The sequence below is a fragment of the Schistocerca nitens genome, chromosome 2 (assembly GCF_023898315.1).
Source record: "Schistocerca nitens isolate TAMUIC-IGC-003100 chromosome 2, iqSchNite1.1, whole genome shotgun sequence".
Taxonomy (NCBI): Eukaryota; Metazoa; Arthropoda; class Insecta; order Orthoptera; family Acrididae; genus Schistocerca; species Schistocerca nitens.
Window position 1 is genome coordinate 1,066,553,288 of NC_064615.1, and position 21,205 is coordinate 1,066,574,492.

Here is a 21,205-nt window from a genome sequence, read left to right on the forward strand (position 1 = left end):
GGCCTATCAAAACTGTTAGCCTGCAACAACCTGCACAATACGAGGTTCACCATTTCTCGTAATTGACTCTCTACACAAAATTAATGCTCTGGAGTCAAATGGCATATTTAATGGGCCAAATCCTCCCACATCTGTAATGGTAAAGATTGCAAAACAAGGAACAAAATGGAAGCTGCATATGGGAAAAACTGCAGCTGGAAATAAAATGAGAGCTCCTAAACCTAAAAAAATCAAGATCTCATAATAGAACACCTTCAAAGAAGAAGGACGTAGAACCAGATTCATCAAGTGAATGTGATGTCCCCTGTGTGTTGACAGATGAGGAGGATGTAGACTGTCATATGTGTGGTAAACCTTTTCAAAAGATATATCATGCCACTTCTTCCTCTTCAGTAAGCTTGGCAGATAACTGGCTTCATAACAACTCTATGTCACTATCAGGTTCTGGATCGTTCATAAGTTTTTCACTATCACACAAGTCTTCTATGTATTCACATTCTTCAATATAGTCTATTGTATTTTTGTGATGTATATTATTGCGACTGGTTGCCACTGCTTTAAGTATCATACTGATTATAATTGCAGTTGCATTTCTCCCCTTTCCTGTAATTTCTGCGGATCTTCTTTTGTGTTTGTAATGGCTAACAATCATGCTCACTATATTTGCAGGATTCATTATCACACAATTACATTGACAGTGAGAATAATGTGACAGTACACCACAAACAGATCGATTAACTGCCAATGTTGATGCAATACAGATAGGAGTTACTATTATACTGGTTTCATTGCTCTCGTAATGTCTGTCTGGTTCCCATAGATGTTGCATCGGACACTTCGTCACACGACTTTCGGTACAGTGCAGTGTGTGTCGACCACAGCATACACTGCAAATAACTACATTAGCTACTAGAGGGACACTGTTTACAATGACTACAGTTACCAAAGTCATGATATCGTATCAGACATAGCCCACTATGAGCAGAATATCACATCTCCATAGCTTACACGGTAACTGCAATCACAACTTGTGGTAACACCCTTGCAAGCATTCATGAAGGAGTTAGGTATATTAAAAGTATTTGCTGGGAAAATGGAACAAGTATTCGTGATACCCAAAGGAAAATAAAACAATAACAGCACTGTATGGTAAAAAATTTTATTGTGCATACACAAAACACACAATGAAATGTAATAAGAAGACAGCTAAAACTTGGGAATGTGTTCAATCTGCAATAGGACAACAGACATAATTCAGACTGCAGCAGAGAGAAATTTTGGCATAGTCTAGATTTCTCTGCAAATGCCGAGCACTGAATACTTACACTGCAAAGGCCTTTTAGATGCCCCTCTTAACCGGTTTTGGTGAAACGTACACCTTGACAGGCTTGCAGAGGTCTAGAAGACACGGGTCAGCATCGGCAGGTGCACGGGCGCGTCGTGCTGCTGTGGCAGCGGCAGTTCCTCCCTCCACAGCGGCGAGGTCGAGAGCTAGTCCTATGTGCAAAGCACACGCCTCACTCCACACCTGGTGAGACACGAGTGCACGCGTCAACAAGCGTGAGGTGCCTGCAGTCGTCCCTGGCCGCAGATCTCCTCGTGGCGGGACAAGCAGGTGTGTCTGCTGGTCTGGATAGCGTACCTTGATACGCAACAGCTCGGGAGACTGGAGGTACCGCAGCTCTGCTTCGAGAGGCACACCTAGTACAAGCCCAGCAGTGAACTTAAGTGGTGCGTCTGCATCACCTCCAGGTTCACATGCCAAGGTCGCTGTAGTCATTTGAACCTGTGCAGAATTGACAATCTTCAGATTCATATTAATTTCACTAAAATAAATAAATAAATAAATAAGAAGACTTAAATGTGCAAGAATATAATCTAGGACATTACTGACTAACAATAAAGCTGATTGATGTCAAATACTTGAGTAAAATCTTCCATGGCTGTACTACTTTCAACTGATAAAGTCATTCTAATAAAAGCCTCCCATAAGTGGCGACATATTCTGTTACAGCCTTGGGCCAAGAATTACCCATACTCTATCTGAAATGAATAATCAGCCAAATTCAGTTTAGTCATCGAAGATTTTATGTATTATTTGATTGCAATAAACCTTACTTTTTTTTCCAACAGTACTTTTCAGCCAATTGTGAGGAAGTGGCGAATACAAGCAGAACTGATACTTGCAGACATACAGATTTGATTAATGAAATAAGCACAGGAAAATGAACAAGTAAACAATGGGGTAAAATTGGATCCAGAAATAAACAACACATTTCTGAAAGAGATGGAGATCACAACATTTCTAAGACTTCTAAAGTTTTAGACTGGTTTACAAGCAATTTATAAAAATAATTAAACCAACAAAAATATGCTAAAGACTATCAATTACATTTTACAATACTCACACTAGTCGTAGGCCTTAACTGTGGAACTGGAGGAGCATTCTGTAAGAGCGGCAGAAGACAGCGTGCCACAGGACCTGGCTTTGTCTCTTCCAACTGAGACATCTCCTTAACCAATGAGGCAGTAAAAGCCTCAGGAGCAATGCCTCGTTCCCCAAGATACCTATACAATGTTCGTAACAGGAAAACAATGACAATTTATGTGAAAGTAACTAGCGCTTTCAAACAAATTAATTTTAAATTGAGGAAAATGAAGATAAAAATAAAAACATGCAATATGCAACAATAGCATTTCCCTATAGAATGCTAAAATATGAATAAGTGAATAAGTAAAGCTGGATTGACAGAACCTCAGGCAGAAAGCGATATCCAAATACAAACTTAGAGAGTGAGAGAAGAAAAGGAAATGATGTATAAGCAATACTTTCTGTAACTTCTCTTTGGTTGTTTTCATTGTAACATTCGCAATGTGAAAAATTTACTGCCTTAGTTTACGGGCTTATAGTAGTATGCTAGGGCATACAGCCTGAAACAATTAACTACTGAAATACAGGCTATGTCACGTATCTAGAGGTATATACAGTGCCCTTAAATGGCCACTGTTCGCTACAGTCAATCAGCAATGAACTGGTATAAAGAGTTCTCATTCAGTTTCACATGTTTGCAGTTACAGCTAAAGCTTATAATACACAAATGTATACTTAAAAAGTTTTAGTTGTGAATAGCATGAAAAGGCTAAAAGTTAGCGAAATGGATCCAGCTGTGATCTTCTGAACACTATAGTTATCAGTGAAGTTACATGCAGAGATGATTCTATGTTTCTTTTGCGAATGTTACAATTCAGTGACAACTCTGCCAACATCAGAAGAGATGGATTACTCAAAATCACGAACATTCTCTATAAAGCTATTGCAACACTCTGCTGTGTATTTCATCTGCTTCAGTAGCTCTGAGCTGACAAAAACCTATTGTTATTGAAAGGCATTTTATCTTTCAAAACAATCATTCCATCAATACAGGGATAACAACAGAAACTGGGTTCTACAATTTGCAGAAAAGTGGTGATATATTGGCAAGTCTTATGAAGTCCCAGCTTAAACAAACACATAGTCTTTAGATCAACAGTTGGTATTCAAGCTCAGATTTTTTCCCCGTCTTCACAACTATGAGACAAATGCATGTATTACTGTTCATAGGAAAGACCAACCTGCCAAAATTTCAGAAGTAGCTGAAATGAGAGATATTTATTTTATGTTCACTAATATTATGCTTTACATTACATTAATACTTGTTCCGTATATCATGAGTACAACACTTCATAATGATGTGGAACGTGTCAGTTTAACATAAGGTTTTATAATTACTACTTCATATCTAAAAATTCATCTTTAAAGTAGAAGGAGTTGTCATTCAGGAATTCTTTTAACCTTTTTTTTAACTGTTGGTGTTTGCCCACCCTTAGCCTTGATGACAGCTTTCACTCTCACAGGCATACGTTCAATCAGGTGCTGGAAGGTTTCTTGGGGAATGGTAGCCCATTCTTCACGGAGTGCTGCACTGAGGAGAGGTATCAATGTCGATCGGTGAGGCCTGGCATGAAGTTGGTGTTCCAAAACATCCCAAAAGTATTCAATAGGTTTCAGGTCAGGACTCTGTGCAGGCCAGTCCATTACAGGGATATTATTGTCGTGTAACCACTCCACCACAGGCCGTGCACTATGAACAGGTGCTCGATCATGTTGAAAGTGCAATTGCCTTCCCCAAATTGCTCTTCAATAGTAGGAAGCAAGAAGGTGCTTAAAACATCAATGTAGGCCTGTGCTGTAATAGTGCCATGCAAAACAAGGAGTGCAAGCCCCCTCCACAAAAAACACGACCACACCATAACACCACTGCCTCCTAATTTTACTGTTGGCATTACACAAGCAGGCAGATGTGCTAGACGTCTCCATTCATGTTTCCACTTCACTATCACATCAGAAACAGTGGACCTTGGGGTGTTTAGGAATGTGGAGATCTTGTGTACAAACATATGACATAAGTGACACCCAATCACCTGACCATGTCCGAAGTCCGTGAGTTCTGCAGAGTGCCCCATTCTGCGCTCTCTCAATGTCTAATGATTACTGAGGTTGCTGATATGGAGTACCTGGCAATAGGTGACAGCACAATACACCTACTTGGAAAAATATATGTTTTAGGGGGTGTCCAGATACTTTTTATCACATAGTGTATGGTTAAACTGATGTGGAAAACTGATACATTATGAAAATTTATTTTTTCACATTGCTGACCTATTCATTTTAAATGCTTATGTTCTACATTGGTCAGTAACAGGATGGAAATTGTCACCAGCGCATTTAGCCTGTGGCCTGAATACAATAAACATTGGCCTTTGGGGGGGGGGGGGGTTACGGCAATTAGGTTCAAATGGATGTAGGATCTGTAGAGATGAAGAGGACTGCACAGGGTGGACTAGCATGGACAGCTGCATTAAATCAGACTTCAGACTGAAGAGCACACCACCACCACCACCTCCACGAACAACAACAATAACATGCAACAGACTGCAGAAAAAAAAAAAATGGTTCAAATGGCTCTGAGCCCTATGGGACTTAACATCTGAGGTAATCAGTCCCCTAGAACTTAGAACTACTTAAACCTAACCAACCTAAGGACATCACACACACCCATGCCCGTGGCAGGATTCAAACCTGCGACCGTAGCGGTCCCGCGGTTCCAGACTGTAGCGCCTAGAACAGCTTGGCCACCCCGGCTGGCGACTGCAGAAAAGCCTGCAGGAAAGGATGCTGGGATGATAATCTTCTATGATTTATGGGGATGCAATTTCCAAATGTCGGAACAAATGAGCACTCCATGAAAGATACCCTAATGGGTAGATGCATGGTTTACTGGAAACACAAAGTGTGGCACCTGTTTTGAGCCTTACCACACAAAGACAAACCATTAATCATCAGAACAGGATGAATGAAAATAGAATAACAAGAATCAATACATTTCTTGGGGGGGATGGGGGTGGGAGGGGGAGGGGGAGAGGAACAACCAAGAAAAAGATTAAATGTATTTTTAACTTCGCCATTACTGGTTCAAATTCCAGATTTCGAAGAAGAAGGATGTAAAATATACACACTGCGTGTAAAGATCTTTGCACATTTGCTTTAAAACTTTGGAGTTTGTCCCAAAATAATTACTGTGCTGACAAATACACATACTACAGATGTCTCTTTCACTTGTGGAGTACATGTTAAAATATAGCACACATTGTGTCAAATAGACAAAAATACTAAATGATCGTCTATTTATTATACAGAATTATTCATGTATTTACAAAACTTGTTCATGCAACTTGATTTCCATGGCCTTGAAGATTTTATTGTACAACTGCAGATAACTTGTCATTCATTTCCAATCGACAAGAAGTTATCAGAACTTTACAAGATGCACTGCCAAATTCCTCGACAGGATAAGAGCAGTGCCATAAATGAACTGTTTACATAGTGTACTTACAGACAGGAAATCTGTCCCCCTCTAGTAACTAAGCACTCAATTAGTCTTGAGAAAAATCATTCATGAAGCAATCAAATAAATCTTGCAATACAATAAAAGCATGTTCTTAATGTGATTCAAAACAAATACCAATATTTATATAGGGTAGTCCATTGATCGTGACCGGGCCAAATATCTCACAAAATAAGCATCAAACGAAAAAACTACAAAGAACGAAACTTGTCTAGCTTGAAGGGGGAAACAATATGGTACTATGGTTGGCCCGCTAGATGGCGCTGCCATAGGTCAAACGGATATTAACTGCATTTTTTAAAATAGGAACCCCCATTTTTTATTACATATTCGTGTAGTACATAAAGAAATATGAATGTTTTAGTTGGACCACTTTTTTCGCTTTATGATAGATGGCACTGTAACAGTCACAAACATATGGCTCACAATTTTAGACGAAAGTTTGGTAACAGGTAGGTTTTTTAAATTAAAATACAGAACGCAGATACATTTGAACATTTTATTTCGGTTGTTCCAATGTGATACATGTACCTTTGTGAACTTATCATTTCTGAGAATGCATGCTGTTACAGCATGATTGCCTGTAAATACCACATTAGAGCAAAAAATGCTCAAAATGATGACCGTCAACCTCAATGCATTTGGAAACACGTGTAACGACATTCCTCTCAACAGCGAGTAGTTCACCTTCCGTAATGTTCGCACATGCATTGACAATGCTCTGACTAATGTTGTCAGTCATTGTCGGTGGATCACGACAGCAACTATCCTTCAACTTTCCCACAGAAAGAAATCCGGGGACGTCAGATCCGGTGAACGTGCGGGCCATGGTATGGTGCTTCGACGACCAATCCACCTGTCATGAAATATGCTATTCAATACCTTTTCAACCGCACGTGAGCTATGTGCCAGACATCCATCATGTAAGTACATCGCCATTCTCTCATGCAGTGAAACATCTTGTAGTAACATCAGTAGAACATTACGTAGGAAATCAGCATACATTGCACCATTTAGATTGCCACCTATAAAATGGGGGCCAATTATCCTTCCTCCCATAATGCCACACCATACATTAACCTGCCAAGGTCACTGATGTTCCACTTGTCACAGCCATCATGGATTTTCCATTGCCCAATAGCACATATTATGCCGGTTTACGTTACTGCTGTTGGTGAATGACGCTTCGTCGCTAAATAGAACACGTGCAAAAAATCTGTCATCGTCACGTAATTTCTCTTGTGCCCAGTGGCAGAACAGTATACGACGTTCAAAGTCGTCGCCATGCAATTCCTGGTGCATAGAAATATGGTACGGGTGCAATCGATGTTGATGTAGCATTCTCAACACCGACGCTTTTGAGATTCCCAATTCTCACGCAATTTGTCTGATACTGATGTGCGGATTAGCCGCGACAGCAGCTAAAACACCTACTTGGGCATCATCATTTGTTGCAGGTCGTGGTTGACATTTCACATGTGGCTGAACATTTCCTGTTTCCTTAAATAGCATAACTATCCGGCAAACGGTCTGGACACTTGGATGATGTCGTCCAGGATACCGAGCAGCGTGCATAGCACATGCCCGTTGGACATTTTGATCACAATAGCTATACATTAACATGATATCGACCTTTTCTGCAATTGGTAAACGGTCCATTTTAACATGGGTAATATATCACGAAGCACATACCGTCTGCACTGGCGGAATGTTACGTGATACCACGTACTTATACGTTTGTGACTATTACAGTGCCATCTATCACAAAGTGAAAAAAGTGGTCCAACTAAAACATTCATATTTCTTTACGTACTACACGAATATGTAATAAAAAATGGGGGTTCCTATTTTAAAAAACGCAGTTGATATCCGTTTGACCTATGGTAGCGTCATCTAGTGGGCTAACCATAGCGCCATCTGGTTTCCCCCTTCAAGAAGAGTTTCGTTCTTTGTAGTTTTTTCGTTTGATGCTTATTTCATGAGATATTTGGCCCGGTCGCTATCAATGGACCACCCTGTATATGAGACTGATGTCACAGACAAGCAGTGTGTTTTGTTCACCATACAAAGTAACAGTATGCATTTGCTTACATAAGTACCACAAATAAAAATTATATCACAGATGGCCTATATCTCCATCAACAAAGAAACAGCATAATCTACACACCAATGGAAAATATTTCATGACATGTGCTATAGAAATAATCACTTAACTTAAATCAAATTTGTTTATTTCTTGTTTTAGTTGAGCGAAGAATAGATGCAAATAGCATATTAAATATCTCAAAAACAAAGATCAAAATATGAGTGCAACAAAAGGTATGTTTATTGTTAAAGCTGTAAGAATTTTGTCCAGAAGTTCGAAACAGTTCAAAAAACTGCTAAGAGATGGTGCTGTACACTGTGCGGCTCAAACGGTATCAATGTGTGTAATTAAACTCATGCAGCACATGCAGTCTTTGCAATTATCTCACAATCTTTTCGAAATGTCCACCACTTTCAGTAGAGAGGTTGCACAAACGAGCAATGAAATTTACCATAAAATCGTGTAGTCTCTCAATGTCATCGTATTCAGATGCCACACAGATCGCTGATGCAAGCTTGTCCAGCATGTTGGAATGGTTCCGGCAGACAGTATCTTTCAATGTGGCCCCCAAAAACGTTGTTGGAGTCAGATTGGATGAATATGGATGCCAAGCCATCTGTGCACCAGTAAGTTTACAATAATCCAATGCAAAAACTCTATTCCCGAAGTATTCATCGAGAAAGTAACGCATCTATTTGGTCCAATGTGATCTGACCCCATACTGCATGAATGACTCAGTACCTGGTTGATCCTCCAATGCTAGCTGTATGGCAGCAAAATGATCCAAAATTGCAATGTAATGTTCACTACTGACCGTTTCTCACAAGGAAAAAGGGCCAATAATGCCTCTGCTGCATATCACATCCCAAACAGTAACGTTGAGAGGATACAGTGGTTCTGCTTCACACAAAAATAGGGATTTTCAGAACCTCAACATTGTCAGTTTTGTTTATTCACAACCCCATTCATGGTGAAGCTGTTTCATCTATTAACCAGATGCAATCAAAATCAAATCCCTCATTGTCAATAATTGTGAGAATCTGGGTTACAAAGTCAGCCCTGAGTCACACAGCTCATATAGGTATGTCCTGGTGGCTTTATATTTTGAATGGAAACTTGTAGGCCCTGTCTCAGTACTTTCTGCATGCTGGAATTCTTCAAATCAGTCTCTGCTGCATTTCTTTGGAAGGATTTCCTTGGATTTTGCTGAATAATTCCAGAAACTGAGGCGATATTTTCAGGAGTATCTCTAGTTTGCCAGGGGCCAACACTACCTACTAGAACATCAGCCAAACTGCGTGTCCATTGGAATCTGGTGAAGAGCTTGCAAATGGTTTTCACATTGGGTCCTTTTGGAAGATTAAATTATAACTGAAAACTGTGCCTTGATGCCGTAGGACTACTTCTGATCTGTGGTATTCCAGTACCATAAAGACACATAGTTCAGTGGAAGACATGACTTCAACCTCTTCCCTCGATATGTTAACCTCCTTTCATGTTTCAATTGTGGAATTAATTGCTCTGAGTTGCAGTACACATTTACAGGCACTATATTTGCAATTACAGCCTATCCATTAGCAGCTTCCCAAACTATTTTGAAACTTCTGTACAATTACTGCTTAAGTCCTTATAGCTTTCCTAATAAATATATCATTTGTTGCACTCATCTATCACTCTTAGTTTTCAAGATATTTAACTTTGAAATCAGGGACTTCTTTGCTGGACAACCCATATGAAGGGACACCACACTACTGGTGTATATTGAAAGCAACACATAATTTTCTAAATGGGTTACCAGAATTGGATCAGAAACTATTAAAGGAAAAGCCATGTTTACATATCTGTGGATTTGTAACTACCACAACTTCACAGTGAAGTTCAAAGCCCGAAACTAATTTTTATGCTACCAATAATGCTCATCTCGGTGGGGAAAAATCTTAGTGGCAGAAGAAGACATTGCAGAAAGCACTCTAGAATGTTCACCAGAGAGCAAGGTAGGCTACTTTGGTAACCCAAGCCCTGGCAGAGGTCCAAACAAGTAGATAAGGATGCAGTGCTCAGTTCAGCAGCCAACATTTTAAATGTCATCTCTCTTAAAGAATGGCACTTAGCTGGACACTCAGGGATTTTATACTATTTCAACTATCTGAGAAAGACAAAGCAAACATCTGTTTTTAAATGCATGTTATCTATGTTAGCATAAAATGATATCTTGAGACAAAAAACAGTCATATAGCTTTTTGTCTTTGATGTTACGCATCTCAGTGACAATAAGAAAGAAATATTAAGGTCACTGCAAACACAAATTGGAATGAATCAAGACCCCCTTTTAACACTTTGAGGCTGTTTCAAACAACGTCATCTTTTACCTCGCATGATCTGGAACAACTTTTGCTTCCATCTAAGCAGCCCCGTACTAATGAAACAAAGCTAACAACCAATAACAAGAGGGATCCTTTCTGCACTGCCCACTTCAATGACCCAGCAACAATCATAATTCATCTTTTACCTCGCATGATCTGGAACAACTTTTGCTTCCATCTAAGCAGCCCCGTACTAATGAAACAAAGCTAACAACCAATAACAAGAGGGATCCGTTCTGCACTGCCCACTTCAATGACCCAGCAACAAAACCGTGTTACTGTAACGGGTACTTCTGACTGTATCTTTAGTATCCCCTGTCCCAGAAATGTTTACCTGCAGGCAGCTGTAAGCCGAGCATCCCATGCATGTCCACATGAATGTTCGGACTTTCTGCTTCCAATACATTGACTCACAAAGTGAGTTATCATTTCTTCCAATGAGGGTTTGCTCCATGCCATTATTGTGCCACCATCAGCTAGTAAAGAGCCCACACTAACAGAGTAGAGTAGTAGCGTCCTCATGACAGTGCAGATATTAAAGTATCAAACAACAAGGAGAGGTAGCAGTATGCTATCATCATGTAGATTTCAAAATAAAATCTAGTTTAATTCATTACATAATTTAAATTTTCAAATGAAAACTTACCTGTGTACATCCTCAACTTGCTCAAGGAAGTGGTCACAAAGAGCAAGTGCAGATGAATTACTGCAACGTACTATGTATACTAGCTGTAAAGCTAGTGCCTTCAACTTCAACTGCTTTACAAGTGCCAAGTCGTCTTCACTCACTCCTATGAAAAGATATTGTAACCTGCAATGACAATGTTGGTTAAAAAGATGAGTTAAAAAAAATGTTTGTATCAATATTTTCAAGTGGTAGGTTCAATACATACAATACGAAACTTCCAACAAATAATGTAAAAAAGGAGTACAAGACACTATTAGTAAACAGGCATTGTTACATATTACATAAATATATATGGAAGGGGAAAAAGGTGTGTGTGTGTGTGGGGGGGGGGATGAGGTTTCAGCAGGCCAGTACCTCTCAACTGAAAACAGCATTACACAGGCATTCTGGAACTCTCCTTTTTGTCCCCGAGATTCAGTTTCTACAAAACTCATCTTGGAAGCAAAGGGGAACCAGTAAAATTCTGTAGAGCATAGGACACAAGTGTAGCTCGTTTCTTCAGGATCTCCACATGTCTCTTCATCATATTGGCAAGCAACAGAAGAGAAATTGAAACATAAGAAAGCAGTATTCACATCAGCTTTTGAAATCAGAGTTTGTATGTCAAGGGACGAGCAGGAAAACTGAACTTGTCAAATGTTCAGAGGGGAAATCCATTCAGCATCCAGTATCATGTGAGAGGTAGCCAAATATGATAAGACAAAGCAATAATTAATTAATGCAACTGGTCAGGTATGAAAATGTGGGATATTAAAATGGGGCAGTCAATTATGTCAACATTATTGGTCGTACAGACTGAGAAAACAGATTCACAGAGACACTTGATAAAGAGAACATGAAAAATGTTCCAGGAAACTACATACAACTAACTGCATTAAAAACAGTAAATATGTTTAATACACCACAACAAACTACGTGATGCTGTTCCTTACACAACAAAGTTACATTAATACTTTGTGAGTTTAGATTTTTACAGAAAAATCTCACAATATTGCAACATATCAATTCCTTTTTCTGATTAAACTGTGTTCAGGCTGGTTTTCAGGGTAATATTCCTGCCTTCTGCAGAAAAGTCTCTTATCCTCATAACTACACAACCATGACTTATGGCCCAGCTCAATCTTGCTAGGCTAACACATGTTGTACAAAGGTTACATAAAAGTGGCTTGGCCATGGCCAATTGCTGAAATGAATCTTTCTGAAAATAATAACTGTGTCCTGGACTGGGACTTGGAACAGAAAGCCTCCCACAAACCAAGAATCAATACAAGATGTAATTTAATTGTTTTATTCTAAACTAAAAGTTTCAACTTATCACAATAGTGGTTAAATTTATTTGATAATTCTGTTGTGAATAAAAATTTCTAAAACAGCTGAAAAATTATAATTAATGAATACACGAGAATAAATCATTACAGAGGGTTTAACAACATAGATTCATTGAAGAAACAATACAATGTCTGTGTCGATTTGCCAAGCAAATGAAAAAGTGTGTGCAGCCACAGCACATTGTTACTGCTTGTTACATCTCTCTCCGTACTGGTAGGCAGTTCTAAAGTCAAGACTTAAGTTGATGGAACGGGATAGTGTTTCACAAAACATCTTTTAAAGAAAGAAACTGTTGCTCACTTGCAAGTAGTGTATAAAAACAGAGCTTTTTGTGAGAGTGTGATTGACAGCTGCCAACCACTGCACCCATCATTGACTTATGCAAGTATTATGTCAGCTTAATGTTCATTTGAAGCAGTTTAAAGCCCATTATTCCCTTGAAATTCATAGGTGCACATAGTCAAATATGCCAACTGACCAAAAACTGGAAAAATCAGTTATTCCATGTTGTTGCTTTAACAACTATAGTCCGAAAAAAAAAAAAACTTGTAAAAATGTTTATCTGAGCCATGTTCATTACTTTCAATCCAGCTACGAATGTGAACACTTCTAAAGAAGACAAAGTATTGTCATACCACACACTGCATTATATGGCAGAATCTAAACATGGTACTGGGCTGCTTCTCTTACTGTAGTGCACAGTTTTTTTTCCCCACTGTCCTCGAGTTTCTCTTTCCTTCTTCCTTTTTGACAAAGCAACAGCTCAATCATCCTACAGCTCCTCTTTCACTGTCCCAAAGAATGAACCTGTAGTTCTGAGTCCTCAAATTCCTCAATCATTATACTTCTACTACCCAACAAGCAGTCCTCATTTTCATAAACTGTTCTGCAATATATGTTTTTACAATATTTATGTACAACAAAGTTTCATATATTCACAGACAGTTGCTCACCTAAGACAGTCATGCAGGAGCTGTGTGATGTTTGTGCGGACAGCAGCGCCCTGCTGGCTGGCAAGCGCTCCTGGACTAGCCCACAGGCGAGACTCTAACACACGCGCCAGCATAACTTGGCAGTTGACATGAAGAGCTGACATACGAGCAGCATCACCAGCTGCACCACCAACCTGCAATAATACACATTTAAAAGTAATACGAGTATACTGACACACTTGAACTGTGACTTTAAGAGTTTTACTTGTGTTAATTAATAATAAAATATTAGCAGTAACTGAAAAATAAAAAAAGTTCATAAATGAAACCAATGGGTTTAATTCCATGAACTTTCTCAAATGAATGAGAAGCAGCATGACTGATGATAGAATGCCCCCACAGCTTGCCTTATAAAATGCTTCTAAACTTTTATTTTATTGGTTCAACTCATGGTAAAGAGGAAGAAACCATAATTATTTACACTGCAGTATTTGCTAATGGCATAATGATATGGAGAGAAATTAAAGCAGAAGCCTAAAGTAAACCATACCTTTCAACAATTATTATTCCCAAACTGTCAAATTCTGTTCATCTAGTTTACTCAATACATTTGCCTACTGACCATTCAAATCTTCATACAGGCAATCTTGACAAATCAAAATTTTTTTATGGGTTTTGAGCACTCAATAAATGAAAGTGATTGTCAAGACGACCAACAGCAAACACAATACAGTTCAAAGTCATGGCTGTCTATCACTCAGTAGTGGTATTGCTTTGCCATTCACTTCTTTATTGCACTCAACAATGGTTAACACAATTAAATATATAAATGAGTTCAAAAGTATAGCTTTCAACTTGATACCTCTATGTATTCCTGAGAAAAAGGAGTCTTAACAGACAAATAGACAGACGGCTGGACAACAAATGATATTTTTTCCCCTATATAACTACAAATTAAAAATGTTCTAATTTTTCCTTTAGCTGTGCTATGAAACCTCATTTCTTGCCACATTTTATGGTTCTAGGCCATTTGGAAGAACCTGATAGGTTCTGATGAGTGAGTTTGCGAGTATCAAAAAATGTTACATTCACGGCCACATCTTTTGACTGGGTTGACTTGGAAACTTCAATCTTTACACTGCCAAGGGGCCGTATATCTGTGACACAAATTTCAACTTGATATATCTACCCTTTCCCGAGAAAATGGGTTTTTAACAGTAAAACAGACGGACAACAAAGTGATCCTATATGGGTACCATTTTTACCTAATGAATAACAGAACCCTAAAAATTAGGTAGACATGATACAACTTTTAAGAAAATATATGATGGAGGGGTATCTGTTGAGAGGCTGGACAAACGTGTGGTTCCTGAAGAGGAGCAGCAGCCTTTTCAGTAGTTGCAGGTGCAGCAGTCTGGATGATTGACTGGTCTGGCCTTGTAACACTAACCAAAACGGCCTTGCTGAGCTGGTACTGCGAACGGCTGAAAGCAAGGGGGAAACTACAGCCGTTACTTTTTCCTGAGGGCATGCAGCTTTACTGTATGGTTAAATGATGATGGCATCCCCTTGGGTAAAATATTCCGGACGTAAAATAGTACCCCATTCGGATCTCTGGGCGAGGACTACTCAGGAGGACGTTGTTATCAGGAGAAAGACAACTGACGTTCTACGGGTCAGAGCGTGGAATGTCAGATCCCTTAATCGGGCAGGTAGGTTAGAAAATTTAAAAAGGGAAATGGATAGGTTAAAGTTAGATACAGTGGGAATTAGTGAAGTTCGGTGGCGGGAAGAACAAGACTTCTGGTCAGGTGAATACAGGATTATAAAAACAAAATCAAACAGGAGTAATTCAGGAGTAGGTTTAATAATGAATAAAAAAAATAGGAATGCGGATAAGCTACTACAAACAGCATAGTGAACGCATTATTGTGGCTGGGATAGATACGAAACACACGCCTACCACAGTAGTACAAGTTTATATGCCGACTAGCTCCACAAATGATGAAGAGATTGATGAAATGTGTGATGAGATAAAAGAAATTATTCAGATAGTGAAGGGAAACGAAAATTTAATAGTCATGGGTGACGAATTCGATAGTAGGAATAGGAAGAGAAGGAAATGTAGTAGGTGAATATGGAATGGGGGTGAGGAATGAAAGAGGAACCTGCCTGGTAGAATTTTGCACAGGGCATAACTTAATCATAGCTAACACTTGGTTCAAGAATCATAAAAGAAGGTTGTATACATGGAAGAAGCCTGGAGATACTGACAGGTTTCAAATAGATTATATAATGGTCAGACAGAGATTTAGGAACCAGGGGCAGATGTGGACTCTGACCACAATCTATTGGTTATGAACTGTAGATTAAAACTAAAGAAACTGCAAAAAGGTGCCAATTTAAGGAGATGGGACCTGGATAAACTGACAGAACCAGAGGTTGTAGAGAGTTTCAGGGAGAGCATTAGGAAACAATTGACAAGAATGGGGGAAAGAAAAGAATGGGTAGCTTTGAGAGATGAAATAGTGAAGGCAGCAGAGGACCAAGTGCATGAAAAGACGAGGGCTAGTAGAAATCCTTGGGTAACAGAAGAGATACTGAATTTAATTGATCAAAGGAGAAAATACAAAAATGCAGTAAATGAAGCAGGCAAAAAGGAATACAAACGTCTCAAAAATGAGATCGACAGGAAAAATGAGATCGACAGGAAGTGCAAAATAGCTAAGCAGGGATGGCTAGACTACAAATGTGAGGATGTAGAGGCGTATATCACTAGGGGTAAGATAGATACTGCCTACAGGAAAATTAAAGAGACCTTTGGAGAAAAGAAACCACTTGCATGAATATCAAGAGCTCAGATGGAAACCCAGTTCTAAACAAAGAAGGGAAGGCAAAGGTGGAAGGAGTATATAGAGGGTCTATATAAGGACGATGTTCTTGAGGACAATATTATGGAAATGGAAGAGGATGTAGATGGAGATGAAATGGGAGATATGATATTGTGTGAAGAGTTTGATAGAGCACTGAAAGACCCGAGTCGAAACAAGGCCCCGGGAGTAGACAGCATTCCATTAAAACTACTGATAGCTTTGGGAGAGCCAACCCTGACAAAATTCTACCATCTGGTGAGCAAGATGTATGAGACAGGCAAAACGCCCTCATACTTCAAAAAGAATATAATAATTCCAATCCCAAAGAAAGTAGGAGTTGACAGATGTGAAAATTACCGAACTATCCGTTTATTAAGCCACGGCTGCAAAATACTAACACACATTCTTTACAGAGGAATGGAAAAACTGGTAGAAGCCAACCTTGGGGAAGATCAGTTTGGATTCCGTAGAAATGTTGGAACATGTGAGGCAATACTGACCCTACATCTTAGAAAATAGATTAAGGAAAGGCAAACCTACCTTTCTAGCATTTGTAGACTTAGAGAAAGCTTTTGACAATGTTGACTGGAATACTCTATTTCAAATTCTGAAGGTGGCAGGGGTAAAATACAGGGAGAAAAAGGCTATTTACAATTTGTACAGAAACCAGTTATAAGAGTCTAGGGGCATGAAAGGGAAGCAGTACTTGGGAAGGGAGTGAGACAGGGTTGTAGCCTATCCCCTATGTCATTCAATCTGTATATAGAGCAAGTAGTAAAGGAAACAAAAGAAAAATTTGGAGTAGGAATTAAAATCCATGGAGAAGAAATAAAAATTCTGAGGTTTGCCGATGACATTGTAATTCTGTCAGAGACAGCAAAGGACCTGGAAGAGCAGCTGAACGGAATGGACAGTGTCTTAAAAGGTGGATATAAGATGAACGTCGACAAAAGCAAAACGAGAATAATGGAATGTAGTCTAATTAAGTCGGGTGATGCTGAGGGAATTAGATTAGGAAATGAGAAGCTTAAAGTAGTAAATGAGTTTTGCTATTTCGGGAACAAAATAACTGATGATGGTCGAAGTAGAGAGGACATAAAATGTAGACTGGCAATGGGAAGGAAAGCGTTTCTGAAGAAGAGAAATTTGTTAACATCGAGTATAGATTTAAGTGTCAGAAAGCCGTTTCCGAAAGTAGTTGTATGGAGTGTAGCCATATATGGAAGTGAAACATGGACAATAAATACTTTAGACAAAAATAGAATAGAAGCTTTCGAAAAGTGGTGCTACAGGAGAATGCTGAAGGTTAGATGGGTAGATCACATAACTAATGAGGAGGTATTGAATAGAATTGGAGAGAAGAGAAATTTGTGGCACAACTTGACTAGAAGAAGGGATCGGTTGGTAGGACATATTCTGAGGCATCAAGGGATCAACAATTTAGTATTGGAGGGCAGCGCGGAGAGTAAAAATCAGAGGGAGACCAAGAGATGAATACACTAAACAGATTCAGAAGGATGTAGGTTGCAGTAGGTACTGGGAGATGAAGCAGCTTGCACAGGATAGAGTAGCATGGAGAGCTGCATCAAACCGGTCTCTAGACTGAAGACCACAACAACAATAACAACAACAACATCAACAACATGGAGAATATTAGTGTGTTGGTGAGACACTTTGTTTAGCCTGGGAAAATGAACTAGGGAATTTGCTGGCAAATTATGTGCCATGGAATATTTTCAATACTGAGGAAACATGACATTTTTTTCCAAGTGTCCTCCTGATCAGACACTGATATCAAGGGGGAAAACAGCAAGAAAGAGATGTGGTAATTATCTCTGAAGAGGGACACTGTACAAACACTTAAAAACATTATCAGCCTTGTTTATGCCCCTATCAAAGAATCAACATTTCAACTATACTTTGTTATCTTAACTCCTTGAATATTTGTATTCTACCAAAGATTCCCCATCACTAAATAATCTCAATGATGTTAGAGAGAGAGAGAGAGAGAGAGAGAGAGAGAGAGAGAGAGAGAGAGAATGTAAGGAATAAAGAAATATATTGGTACAATGAAGGAAATACATGGTCCAGTCACATTAATGTGAGCACCTGCCCAAAGCCTGAACAACGACCTTTTGTAGGGCATTTGTGCAGAAAGAGAGACAATGAAGATTCTGGATGGTTCCGACAGGTATGTAGAGCATGCTAATTCCAGTGGCATGGCCAACTGCACTAGGTTTCTTAGCTGAGGATCCCTGGCGTGAACAGCCCGACTGAGGTGGCCCTACAAATTCTCAATTGGTTTTAAATTCAGGGAGTTTGATGGCCATGGCAATGTGGTAAAGTTATCCTGGTGCTCTTCGAATCATGCCTGTACGCTACCAGCCGTGTGACAAGTTTCATTGTTCTGCTGGTTGGTGCCATCGTGCCAAGGAAGAAACAAACTGCATGAATGGTTTGGCATTATCCCCAAATGATAGATGGATACTTGTGTTGATTCATTGTGCCTTCCAGAATGACTAAATCACCCAGGTAATGTGATGAAAACATTCCCCACACTATAGTGCTCCCTCTTCTGGTCTGGACCCTTATGACAATTGTTGCAGGGCCTTACATGCCAAAGGTCATCTGCCCAATGGATCATAAGACGTGATTCATCTGAAAAGGCCACCTATCGCCACACAATGGAAATATAGTTGTGGTATTAGTGCGGAAATTTCAGCCTTCGTCGTCGATGGACAGCAGTCAGCATTGGTGGGTGGACCACGTGCCTGGTGCTGAGCCCCATACACAGCAACATTCGTTGAACGGTCATTGAAGAGACACTGTTAGTAGCCCCTTGGTCCATCTGGGTAGTCAGTTGCTCAACAATTGCATATCTGTTCACCTGTACTCATCTCTGCAGTCATTGCTCACATCTGTCATCTATAGCCCGTGGTACACCAGCTGCCTTGGTACTGGTTTTAGATAGCGGCATTTTGCCACATACAGTATACTGTAACAACAGCGGCACGGGATCAGTTTACAAACTTTCAAAAAAACTTTGACCCTTGACCCGAAAGCCAAGAATCATACCCTTTTGGATGACAGACAGATTGCTTTCCATTCCCGCATTACACCAACAACTGTACTGATTTCCACAACCTCTGCCCCCCCCCCCTCTCTCTCTCTCCAGAACACATTTTCTAAATGCTCCACTGCTAGTTCTACCACCATCTGTCTGTGAAAGGTTATTGCATGTTAATATCAAACACAGGTGGTGGTTACATTAATGTTACTGAATTGTGTAATACAAAACAAAAGCACATGGGCTTTCAGGAGAAAGCACTTTCAACTATATATAATTTGACTGAAAGAGATAGAACATGTCTTTACATGCACACCAAATAAAAAACTAAGCTACAGCCTACAATAACAACACTGTAGCATATGAAACATTTCAGTTTGGCCTACATGTTCACATTATTGTTAAAAAAATACACTTTTTTTATAAAAAGCACCATAACCACAAAGAGAGATTTTAGCATTTTGTGGCAACTTTTACATTACTCTGATCCAAAGTCACAGTGCTGACAGGTAAACACAAGTCAGCAAATGCGAATCGGCTCTGCAGTTTTGGAAATGATAGGTATCCATTTTGTTAAAAATGTGGTTTGGGAATTAAGACGGCAGATGATGTTGAGAGTATTAGGGAAAAAAAATTCCTTCTTCAGAAATAGAAAGACGTCATGTAGGTGTGCATTGCTGTACCATAGATTTGTTTGCAAGTGATGCCTTCAAAGGAGAAGTAATTGCAGGTGAGGATATTGTTGGTCATAGTGACTAGGAAGCAGATTGTGGGTTTGGATTCCGTTGGGTATTGGGAAAGGTAGTGTTCAATGGTGATAAGGCCATGAGTATTGGGGATATTAGTGTAAGGGAGCTGGCATTGACACTGATGAGCAGGGCATCATGTGGTAAAGGAACAGGAATTATGGAGAGTCGGTGAAGGAAATGGTTGGTGTCTTTTTATTTACAAGGGAGGGTTACTGGTAATAGGCTGAAGGTTTTGGTACACAAGATCAGAGATTTTCTCTGCGGGGACACAGTAATCGGCCACAAACTGGCATTCTGGGTTGCTAGGTTTATGGACTTTTGGAAGTGCATAGAAGGTAGTAGTGCAGGAGTTGTGGGGACGAGAGGGGACAGAACTTTGGAGACATGATCTGGGATGGGCCTTAGGACTTGAGAAGGGGATACTGTTGGATTTCTGGAATGGAGTCACTGTAGCAGAGTAGGAGGACATATCTAACAGTTGGTGAAGTCCTCTGCCAGGTAACCCCTGAGGTTCATAACAACAGCACCTTTGTTAGCAGAAAGGATTATCAGGTCAAGATCGGTTTTTAGGTAGTAGATTGCATTTCCATGATGAGTGACTGATTCGGGGAATGATGGTGAAGTAAGGTTCAAGGTTAGGAAATTCTGGAAAGTTAATATGGGGTGAAATACGGTTGGTTGGAGGAGTGAACTGAGTCAGGCAGGGTTCAATAACAGTTTCGGATTGAGCCTGATTGTAAGGATTGGTGGTGAAAAAATGTTTCCACTATAGGGACCAGTAGAAGAAGAGATGGGACAAAAGGTAAGGTCTTTGGAAAGGACTGATATTTCTGTGGGACAGAGGCTTTTGGAGGAAAGTTTCATGACTGTGTTATCGGTCTGTTTAGCCTTTTGATTCTGTATGGTAGTGGGAGGGAGTTTCTGAGGGTGTCACAGATGTAGTTGGTCTGCAAGAATGGGTTAATTAGCTATGAGGGGATGCAGGAGAGATTACAGGCTCTTGTAGAGATGGTGGATACTGGTAGTCCACAGCAGAGAGTTTTTTTAGGTGGCATTGTGCACGTGTTTTCGTTCCTGAAGGGCAAGGGTTTCAGTCTGGGAGATAGGATGCAGGAATTTGAAGAGGTTTGGGCCTGATGTATATGCTTTTACAGGATTAGGTTGGTGAGGGCT

At 39.7% G+C, this 21,205-nt stretch overlaps 1 protein-coding gene across 1 annotated transcript in view; it reads right to left on the bottom strand.

The window, feature by feature from the left end:
* Positions 1-1,145: 1,145 nt before the first annotated feature.
* The window catches only part of LOC126237447 (integrator complex subunit 4), a 113,392-nt gene continuing 93,332 nt past the window's right edge, over positions 1,146-21,205 (bottom strand). The window contains exons 14-17 of the mRNA XM_049947576.1: positions 13,365-13,537; positions 11,041-11,205; positions 2,409-2,568; positions 1,146-1,786 (exon numbers count right to left, since the gene is read on the bottom strand). Of these exons, the coding sequence (XP_049803533.1) occupies positions 1,340-1,786; positions 2,409-2,568; positions 11,041-11,205; positions 13,365-13,537 (945 nt within the window). The 3' untranslated portion in view covers positions 1,146-1,339. The remainder of the gene's footprint in view (positions 1,787-2,408; positions 2,569-11,040; positions 11,206-13,364; positions 13,538-21,205) is intronic.